Source organism: Oryzias latipes, chromosome 9 (genome assembly GCF_053564925.1).
Source record: "Oryzias latipes strain Hd-rR chromosome 9, Olatipes_Hd-rR_3.1".
NCBI classification, from domain to species: domain Eukaryota; kingdom Metazoa; phylum Chordata; class Actinopteri; order Beloniformes; family Adrianichthyidae; genus Oryzias; species Oryzias latipes.
Genome location: NC_136245.1, coordinates 34,076,164 through 34,086,674, shown reverse-complemented (window position 1 = coordinate 34,086,674; position 10,511 = coordinate 34,076,164). Strand labels below are relative to the sequence as shown.

General features: G+C 48.4%; 1 protein-coding gene across 50 annotated transcripts in view; it reads left to right on the top strand.

Annotated features, from left to right (window-relative positions):
• Positions 1-10,511, top strand: part of camk2b1 (calcium/calmodulin-dependent protein kinase (CaM kinase) II beta 1) — a 67,608-nt gene continuing 57,097 nt past the window's right edge. For 36 of the 50 annotated variants that reach the window (XM_023958180.2, XM_023958163.2, XM_023958177.2 and 33 more), the window contains exons 1-2: positions 10-293; positions 4,311-4,405. In XM_023958180.2, the coding sequence (XP_023813948.1) occupies positions 232-293; positions 4,311-4,405 (157 nt within the window). In that variant the 5' untranslated portion in view covers positions 10-231. Of the gene's footprint in view, positions 294-4,310; positions 4,406-10,511 lie in introns of all 50 variants that reach the window. The other 14 variants (XM_078953354.1, XM_078953360.1, XM_078953367.1 and 11 more) reach the window with 1 other exon arrangement.

The window sequence follows — 10,511 nt, the reverse complement described above, 5'->3', positions numbered from 1 at the left end:
GCTGTCAGACAGGGGAGCCGGAGAGGAGAGCGCACTCGCGGGCAGCTTCGTCCTCACACCCTCCGTCACTCGGCGCCTGCTTTGAGGCTTTTTGTTCCCGCTCCAACAGCCGTTCAGCTGCCCGGCGGAACCCGCATTTTCACCGCAGCTCCCGCCTCCCCGTTACTCACAGTAGCGGCAATTCTTCGGAGTTTACACCGGGAGAAGAAGCGCGAGAGACCGGGGAGCGACATGGCTACGACGACGTGCACGCGCTTCACGGACGAATACCAGCTGTACGAGGAGCTGGGAAAGTGAGTATATGCTGGCCACGTGTTCGCGCGGAGTGTGTGCGGTGCGGTGCGGGCAAACGGCGGGGCAGCGATGCGGCGTCTTTTCGGGGGCAAACTGTCAGCAAAACGGCGCGCCCCCTTCGGCGGCGCTGTTTGATCCGAGGAAAGATGGAAACGGCGGGAAAGGAGAGCAGAAAGTGTCCACGGAAGAGGAGGAGGAGGAGGAAGGCGGCGGGGATGGAGACGTTTGTGTCCAAAAAGGAGAAACTAGAACGGCGCTTTCTGCTTTGCGCGTTTGCGCTCAAACAGGCGCGTGCACGACGCGACCCAGGCTGTGCACTTGTCAACTTCTGATCAGATGAAGTTCATGAAGGGAATCGAACCCTCTTCTGTCTGCTTACATAAAAACATTTTTTTTTTTATTTAAAACGGTTTATTTTAAATAAAGATTTTTTAATTATTTAACGATCAAACGCCTGATAGAGGAACAGTTACTGGAAATATCCTATAATTTATTAACATTATGAGCAGAAAAACATCTTTAAATAAAACCTTTATGTTTTATTAAAGCACATTAACTTTGAGGGAAACATCTACTTCTTTATTTATTGATTTCTTTGAGAAGCAAAACCTAAAAAAATAGAGAAAAATAGACATAAGGACATGCAATGATTCGCTTAAGTTTCAGGATACAGTTTCAGTTCAAACCTAAATTTCTTTTGTGTCACGATTTCGTTTCGGTTTAATCTAAATAGGATTCGTGTTTTATGAAACAATACAAATGTAAACACACAAAACTCATTTTTAAAAGAGTTGTAGTTTATGGAGTCGTCCATGAGTCAATGCGCATCTCTATACGTGGTCCATGAATCAACAAAGAAAAGATTTGTGACGGTACGATACAGCATTTGATTGACCTAAATGGAAAAATTCATTTCCATTTAAAGACGGTTTGAAAAAGGTGTTTTTATAAAGAAAATTAAGATTGAAATTGCATTTTTGACTGTTTCTTTATTCAAATCAGTGTGAATAAGGAGCAGATGAAAACATGCCGTTTAAAAAAGATCGTATTTGTGACATAGAAAATACGCGGGGCGGGGCCAAATTCTCCAAGCTCCGCCCCTTTCTGATGCATCCACCTGCAGACCAACAGATCCATGAATGTCTTTGTTTTCCTCGTCTGAGCTGGAATCTGGATCAGAACCGGACAGATGGACAAATATGATTCTGACCATCATTTTGTTTTTCTGCTTATGTCAGGGGCTGTAAGCATGAAAAAAAAGGATCATAAAAATAATACATTTTATTTAAAAGGCGCCTCTCTAGGCACACAAGGTGGCCGCACAGCATGTATGCAGTACAAGAAATACAATAAACAGTTAAAACAACAACAATTTAAATACATACACAATTAAGTCAAATGTATATAATAACATGAAAAGGTTACTGTTACAGTGAAGAGGCCATTTGGAAAAGATGAGTGTTTAGCTTTGATTTGAAATGTGGGAGTGTGTCAGTGTTGTGGGGGTCAGGGGGGGAGAGAGTTCCAAAGCCGGGGAGCAGAGCAACTGAACGCCCGGCTCCCCATGGTGACAAGACGGGCAGAAGGGACAGAAAACTGGATAGAAGAGGAGCGGAGGGAGCGAGAAGGTGTGGAGATATGAAGGAGGTCAGAGAGATGTGGAGGTGCAAGGCTGTGAAAGGCTTTGAATGTGTAGAGATAGATTCAGTATTGAATGCGGAATGGGATGGGGAGCCAGTGAAGCTGTTGAAGAATAGCTGTGATATGGTTGATGGAGGGAGTGCGTGTGATGATACCAGCTGCTGAATTTTGAACCAGTTGAAGTTTATGGAGGTTTTCTTTGTGGGAGACCAAACAGAAGTGAGTTACAGTTGTCCAGGCGGGAATTAACAAGACTGTGTACGAGTACAGCAGTGGAGTGAGGAGTGAGGGAGGGAGGAGACGTTGGATGTTGCGTAGATGGAAGTAGGCTGATCGGTGACGCTGTTTATGTGAGAAGAGAAAGAGAGACTACTGTCGAGGATGACACCCAAACTCTTTACCTGAGGGGAGGGAGAGATGGTGGAGCCGTCAATGGAAAGAGAGAGAAATGGTTGGTCTGGTTCAGGGTGGATTTGGTGCCTCTCAGAAGAAGTTCAGTTTTATTGCTATTGAGCTTTAAAAGGTTTGAGGTGAACCATGATTTGACTTCATTGATGCAGTCAACCAGCGCTAATGGAGGCCGTGTGGAGTTGGGTTGTCTGGAAAGATAGAGCTGGGTGTCATCCGCATAGCAATGGAAATGGATGTGGTGTTTTTGGAAAATATGACCAAGCGGGAGAAGGTAGATAATAAAGAGGAGTGGACCGAGCACAGAACCCTGAGGGACACCAGTTGTGATCTGCAGCACCGACGGCTTGAAGAAGGGAAGCATTTCATTCAGTCTAGCTTCAGCTTTGTTTAATGATCGTGTCTGAGGTCCAGTTGAAGTCCTGACACAGAACCTCCTTTTCCTGAACCCTCTTTGCTCTTTTTGAGCGTTGAGGAGCTGCTTTCGTTGGTGGAAGCTGCTCTGACGTTTCCGTTGTTCAACTCGCCTCTGTGGCCTGAAAATGCTCCTTCAGTGAAGGATTTTTGTCTTTCTGTGAGCGACACAAATGACCAGAATGCCTGATCATTTTTGGAACTTGGAGTACAGAAAAGCTTGACAAGAAAGAAGTCACTTTAGGTATTTAGCTGGTTAAAGTCGGAAAGATCAAAGAGACGTTCAACGTCTTTGAAGAGATCATCAAACGTGAGGGGAAAGGAAGTGCAGTCATTGTAATACTTTCAAAGTAAAATTGATTTCTTTTATAAGCTGAATCATCATTTGCTACTATCTATTGCTATAGTTAAAAAAGCAGAAGCCCCGCCCACTCAGCTGAGCTCAGACGTCTGGTAAAAAACAGACTGCAGTTATTCCCTTTTGTTTGAGCGTGTTTTAATATTTTTTAGTCTTAATCCAAAGATTAAAGATCAATCCAGGCTTTTTGTTATCAGAGTCGATCCTAATTTCATGTGTGCACGCTGGGCGGGGCAGATCAGGGAGCTTCTGCACGCCGGACGGGGCAGATCAGGGAGTTTGTGCAATGCGCATGCACTACAGGGCCGTTGCGACATCACAACAGCTCATTAGTTCAAACCGAGTGTCTTTGCGAAAGTTTGATTGACAGCAGTTTTAATGGGGGAAGTACTCTGAAATTCAAAATGAGTTTTTATTACTTTTGTCCTCTTTCATAAGACAAATACCACAGGTATATGTCAAAAACATGATTTCTATTAAGTGTTGTGAATAAATATTGTATTTTTTTGTTAGTGAACATTTTGGAAAACGCTTTTGTTTTGGTCCAGATCTGAAAAACACCATGGAGCCTCTAACATTTGAGTGTCTGTTGGTTTTTCCCTCCTGGTGATGTTCACGTCCGTCACGGTTCCTCTTCATCACCAGATAGTCTCAAGACTCTAATGAGACTAGAAGTTTCCCGTAATCCACTGATGAAACATGGTGAAACTAGTTTCAGTCCCTTATACTTAGTGTAAACGTGTTAAACCTGAAAACTGATCATTTGGTTCTGGGTCTTTAGTGGATTCGTGTTCTTCTCAGGTCCAGCTCAGCAGTTTGGTTGGGCTTGGAGGGAACCTGAGGCTTCATATTCCTTCACAGACCAGAACCAGATCAGTGAGGAAGGACATAGATCAGAGGTTTGGTTTCACCGGCGGCAGGACCGTGGCCTCTAACTGAGCCCGTCTACCTCTGACCCAGACCTGGTTGGGTGTCTGTCTGAGCGTAGAAGCAGAACCAGCGTTGACTGACAGCTCTCAGACTGAAGCTGTGAGGAAGACGTCTTCTTCACGCCTGGATGGAGATCTGAAGCTGCTTCTGAAGATTCTGAACTTCGTTTCCGTTTTGTTTTCATTTACAGGTTTCGTTTTTTAGAAACAGATTGAAAGTCCTGAATGTGGATGTAGTGTAAAGGATTCTGTGTCTGTGTTTGCAGGGGAGCTTTTTCGGTGGTGCGCAGGTGTGTGAAGCTGTCCACAGGACAGGAGTACGCCGCCAAAATAATCAACACCAAGAAGTTATCAGCCAGAGGTAAGCCCCGCCCATCACACACCTGTGTCTGACTCTAAGGGGTTGGAGACCATCTTGGCTCCAAAAGGGATCCAAACCGGAGAAAAAAATGGCAGTTCCTGCAGCAGAGGGGCAGTTCCTGCAGCACAGGGGCAGTTCCTGCAGCAGAGGGGCAGTTCCTGCAGCAGAGGGGCAGTTCCTGCAGCAGAGGGGCAGTTCCTGCAGCAGAGGGGCAGTTCCTGCAGCACAGGGGCAGTTCCTGCAGCAGAGGGGCAGTTCCTGCAGCACAGGGGCAGTTCCTGCAGCAGAGGGGCAGTTCCTGCAGCAGAGGGGCAGTTCCTGCAGCAGAGGGGCAGTTCCTGCAGCAGAGGGGCAGTTCCTGCAGCACAGGGTCAGTTCCTGCAGCAGAGGGGCAGTTCCTGCAGCAGAGGGGCAGTTGTTGCAGCAGAGGGGCAGTTGTTGCAGCAGAGGGGCAGTTCCTGCAGCAGAGGGGCAGTTCCTGCAGCACAGGGGCAGTTCCTGCAGCAGAGGGGCAGTTCCTGCAGCAGAGGGGCAGTTCCTGCAGCACAGGGGCAGTTCCTGCAGCAGAGGGGCAGTTCCTGCAGCAGAGGGGCAGTTCCTGCAGCACAGGGGCAGTTCCTGCAGGAGAGGGGCAGTTCTTACAGCAAAGGGGCAGTTCCTACAGCATAGGGGCAGTTCTTACAGCATAGGGGCAGTTCCTGCAGCAGAGGGGCAGTTCCTGCAGCAGAGGGGCAGTTCCTACAGCAGAGGGGCAGTTCTTACAGCACAGGGGCAGTTCCTGCAGCAGAGGGGCAGTTCTTACAGCATAGGGGCAGTTCCTACAGCATAGGGGCAGTTCTTACAGCATAGGGGCAGTTCCTGCAGCATAGGGGCAGTTCCTGCAGCAGAGGGGCAGTTCCTGCAGCAGAGGGGCAGTTCCTACAGCAGAGGGGCAGTTCTTACAGCATAGGGGCAGTTCCTACAGCATAGGGGCAGTTCCTACAGCATAGGGGCAGTTCCTGCAGCAGAGGGGCAGTTCCTGCAGCAGAGGGGCAGTTGTTGCAGCAGAGGGGCAGTTGTTGCAGCAGAGGGGCAGTTCCTGCAGGAGAGGGGCAGTTCCTGCAGCAGAGGGGCAGTTCCTACAGCAGAGGGGCAGTTCCTACAGCAGAGGGGCAGTTCTTACAGCATAGGGGCAGTTCCTACAGCATAGGGGCAGTTCCTGCAGCATAGGGGCAGTTCCTGCAGCAGAGGGGCAGTTCCTGCAGCAGAGGGGCAGTTCCTGCAGCAGAGGGGCAGTTCCTGCAGCATAGGGGCAGTTCCTACAGCATAGGGGCAGTTCCTACAGCAGAGGGGCAGTTCCTGCAGCAGAGGGGCAGTTCCTGCAGCAGAGGGGCAATTCCTGCAGCAGAGGGGCAGTTCCTACAGCAGAGGGGCAGTTCTTACAGCATAGGGGCAGTTCCTACAGCATAGGGGCAGTTCCTGCAGCAGAGGGGCAGTTCCTGCAGCAGAGGGGCAGTTCCTGCAGCAGAGGGGCAGTTCCTGCAGCAGAGGGGCAGTTCTTGCAGCAGAGGGGCAGTTCCTGCAGCAGAGGGGCAGTTCCTGCAGCAGAGGGGCAGTTCCTGCAGCAGAGGGGCAGTTCCTGCAGCAGAGGGGCAGTTCCTGCAGCACAGGGGCAGTTCCTGCAGCACAGGGGCAGTTCCTGCAGCAGAGGGGCAGTTCCTGCAGCAGAGGGGCAGTTCCTGCAGCAGAGGGGCAGTTCCTGCAGCAGAGGGGCAGTTCCTGCAGCAGAGGGGCAGTTTCTGCAGCAGAGGGGCAGTTTCTGCAGCAGAGGGGCAGATCCTGCAGCAGAGGGGCAGTTTCTGCAGCAGAGGGGCAGTTTCTGCAGCAGAGGGGCAGATCCTGCAGCAGAGGGGCAGATCCTGCAGCAGAGGGGCAATTCCTGCAGCAGAGGGGCAGTTACTGCAGCAGAGGGGCAGTTACTGCAGCAGAGGGGCAGTTACTGCAGCGGGCCAGGCAAACATTACTGCTCCTGTTCAGATGTTTTTGTCGCTATGATTCATGGGAATTGTGGTTTTCATCCTGCAGTCAGCAGCTGTTTATTAAACGTCAGAAGATGATCTGCGTCCGTCGCTAAGCCCGGACGACCCCTTAAACCGCCCCGCGTGGTTTTGCCGCAGCCCCCCGCCGTTCTGTAACTGGAGACCTGCTGGTCCCAAAGCCCGCCCTCACGGAGGCTCGTGCGCGCCCTCACGGAGGCTCATGCGCGCCCTCACGGAGGCTCGTGCGCGCCCTCACGGGCACTTTAATGAGCGTTATTAGTCAGGAAGGAGCGCCCATATGTGCTTGTGTCCGTCAGTAAAACCTTCAGGGCGACGGTTCGATTTCTGGGGCAGCAGTTGTTCAGCTGTTGGGACAAGTGTTTCCTGGCGGGGGGGCAGTGATCTCACACGACGGAGGAAATATTCTTCAGGATCAAACCAAAACAAAACTCCTTGAGATCAAAGGTTTTGGTTTTTCTGCTTTTTCGAAGGTTTATAGCAGTTTTTGACCCACAGCAGATTCATATAGTCAGGATGTGGTGAAATCATTTAAAAATCTGGATTCTGGGTGTTACTTTCAGACTTTGGCAGGTAAATAACAGACCCCCCTGGATTTATCCATTGTTCACAGTTTCAGTGTTTGTGGAAGGGGTGGAAACTGACACGCGTTTAAAAAAATGTTGAAAAATCTCAATCCAGAAACCCTTTTGGTGGGAAGTTGTCACTTTTGCTTCACTTTAGTGTCACTGCTGAGAGTCGGTAATCAGATTAAATCCATCCTGGATTATCCTGCTTTTATTAGCAGGAAGCTAATGGCTCATTCCAGGAAAAAAAGCCTGCAGGTGCAGAACTCACCTGTGACTCTGCGCCTGTGGAGGTCCGACCCGACTTGGTGTTTTGCTCTTTATTAATGGATGAGTTCTTCAGAACCACAGAGCTGCTGCTCCACTGCAGCCCTATTTATAGATCCATGACCTATCTGACACCGGCTGCTGCAGCCATGGAGACTCTATGCACGCACACGTGCACAGATGTACACAAACATGCGCAACGCAAATGCATGCACAAACCCATGCCCCCACAGAGTTATACTTGTACACACATGCACGCATGTGCAGACTTATGTACATACGTGTGCACGCACGCACACACACACAGGAAGATTCACGAACAAATATACGCACACACAAAAACACGACAAATATACACACAGACAAGCAGGACACAAACCGTGATGCTGTCTGTTGTGCGTTTGTGGAATGAAGGGTTTTTAGCTCCACCCCTTTTCTGTTCTCTACAGGATCTAAAACAGTGTTTTTCAACCGGTGTGCCGTGGGAAATGACCCATTCACTGATCTAAAAACATTTCCCCATATCAGCTCTGTGTTCATCCAAACATCCTGACAAAACACTGAGTAGTTAGGAATATGAAAGATCATAAAATACTTTTTTCTTTGTGTTTATTTGATTCTATAAAAGACACTTTGATAAGAATGACGGTACCGCGATTTAGCTGCAGCTTCAGCTGTTTTCTGAAAAGTCCCGCCCCTTTAACTGTCTCCACCAATCATTCTTGGAGGCATAATCACACGTCATCAGTCTGACCAATCAGAAGTGGTTCAAGTCTTCAATTCCTTGTTCTGATTCTGCTCATAAAGTCTCTCAGTTCCAACAGAAATAGCATCTAAAGCTCGTCTTTAGCGGTGTAGCTTTCCACAGAATCCGGTGTCAGACCGTGGAACAAGTGAACAAAACAATGAAGCTCAGAGAAGAGAGTCTGTCTGACATCAATACATCTCCCAGGATGCATTGTGGTAAAGTGACAGCATCTCAGCGCCACAATCAGTCTTCCCTGTTGAACCACAACGAACACACATCAACCAGTTTTTAAATCTTCTAACTTAACTTTTATTACATCTGTTAGAAAAAACAGCTGCAGCTTCCAGCTTTTTCTGCCACAATTGTCACAAAAATGCATGTGAGATCACGGAGGGACTGTAGATCAATACAGACTGAGTTTCTCCTTTTTTTTATTTTCTATTTTTGGATGCTGGTGTGCCGTGGGATCTTTGTCCTGGTTAAAGTGTGCCGTGGCTCGAAACAGGTTGAAAAACACGGATGTAAACAGCCCTTTTGTAGCCCCTCCCCCTGTAACAGCCCTCAAACTCCTCGTCAGTTCAGTTCATGTCAACAGAAGTATAGGGCGGCTCTGATCCGATCACAGCGCCGGTGGACTGGAGGATGACGGATGTTTGATCCGGATGCAGGAGCTGCGTTTGTGTACGTGTGTGTGTGCGTACGTACGTGTGTGTGAAAAGGTGTGCGATGCATCTGCAGCGATTTGACCCGCTTCTGATCAGCTGGCTTCGGGCCAGCGGTGTGGAATTACCGCGGCGGGCGCCGTCGGCGCTCCATGGCTTGAAGGGTCATATGTGGCCAAAGCACCAGCAGGCATTCCGGCTGTTTCATGACCCTTTGATGTCTGCTTGCGTGTTGTGAGGAACACGCCGCAGCCAGCGCTCGGCCCGCGTGTCGGCGTCCGGGTTCTGCGTGGTATTTCAGTGAACAGAGGAGATCTCACGCCCGCATTTCCCAGCTGGAGGGAGTGTGATGTTATATCTGGCCGTCTTTGTGGAGGTCGTTTTCCTCTCCTGAGAGTCGTCTCTGCTGATGATTAACCCAAATAGAAGTCCTCACACATTCCCTCAGACCGAGCGCTGTCCTTGGGCTACGCTGTTCCTGCTCCTTTTCATTTCTTTTTGACTCGTTTGCATGACGAGCTCGGGCGACAGAGCGGCTAAAATGACCTCTGACGCAGTTTGACCCCCCCACAGCAAAAATAAATGAGTTTTTTACAGTCTGCCACGCAGAGGAGTTTTAGATTGTTTTAAATAAAAGAAAACATTTCCTTCTGTTTCTCCTGAACTGATCCGGCGTTCCCGGTGGTCTTTTCAAGAGGATGACGCCGTTTTCTGTGTGCCTAAATCCTAAAAAAACCTGTGTCGTTGTCAGGGGTTAATTATAAATTCACCTCGGAGTATGGAGTAAGCCTCCACTAATTTCCCAGCATCCTTTTTGTGTACACATTCTCCAGCTAGCTTACAGCCCCTCATACCCCAACCCTAACACTAGCGGTGCGACAAAAATGGCGGCAGCATCGGCGCCATCCAGCCGTACCGTTTGGATCCAGATGTGAATTGATGACTGACTGTTGCTTACGATCATCCGTCCTCTGACATCCTCTACTTTCCAGGTTAAAACTCTTTTTTTAGTGTTTTATTTTTCAAAAAATCATTTAAATTCTAATTTATGTGTAAAGCACTTTTGTGCCTCCCATAAGAAAATAGATTTTAGGAAGATAAAAAATAGTGGTTAAAATAGAAAACGTAGTAAAAATTCTTCTTTCTCTTTCGGCTTTTCCCATCAGGGGTCGCCACAGCGAATCATCCTTTTCCACCTCACTGTATCATGAACATCTTCTACCCTAACGTTAGCCAACTTCATGTCCTCTGTTAAGACATCCATGTATCTCCTCTTTGGCCGTCCTCTTGCCCTCCTGCCAGGCAGCTCCATCTCCAACATCCAACAATATATCCACTATCCCTCCTCTGAACATGTCCAAACCATCTCAGTCTGGCTTCTCTGACTTTGTCGGAGAAAACGTAGTAAAAATAATACTACTAAAAATAAAAATAAATAAAAACACACAAAAACCCGACACATACGCATCCCACCAGCAATCAAAATAAATCAAATGAATGGTTAATAAGATTTATAAAATCAAATGAAAACGTGGACGAGTAAAAACTACGTAAAAGCTTTACTAAAAAGATGCGTTTTACGTTTTTTCTTAAAAACCTCCACAGTGGATGAAGCCCCCACGTCCTCAGGCGGTTCCACAGGCGAGGCCCACGGCGCTGAGATGAGGCCTCGCCGTGGGGTTTAGTTCTGACCTTTGGGTCCGCCGGCGGGCTCCAGGAGGTTCATAAAAATGAGGGGCCAGTTCCATTTAAACTTTTCCAAACTAATAAAAGGTCCTGAAAATCGACCCTAAAGCTGACTGGGATCATGTGCCCCTCCTTTCTGGT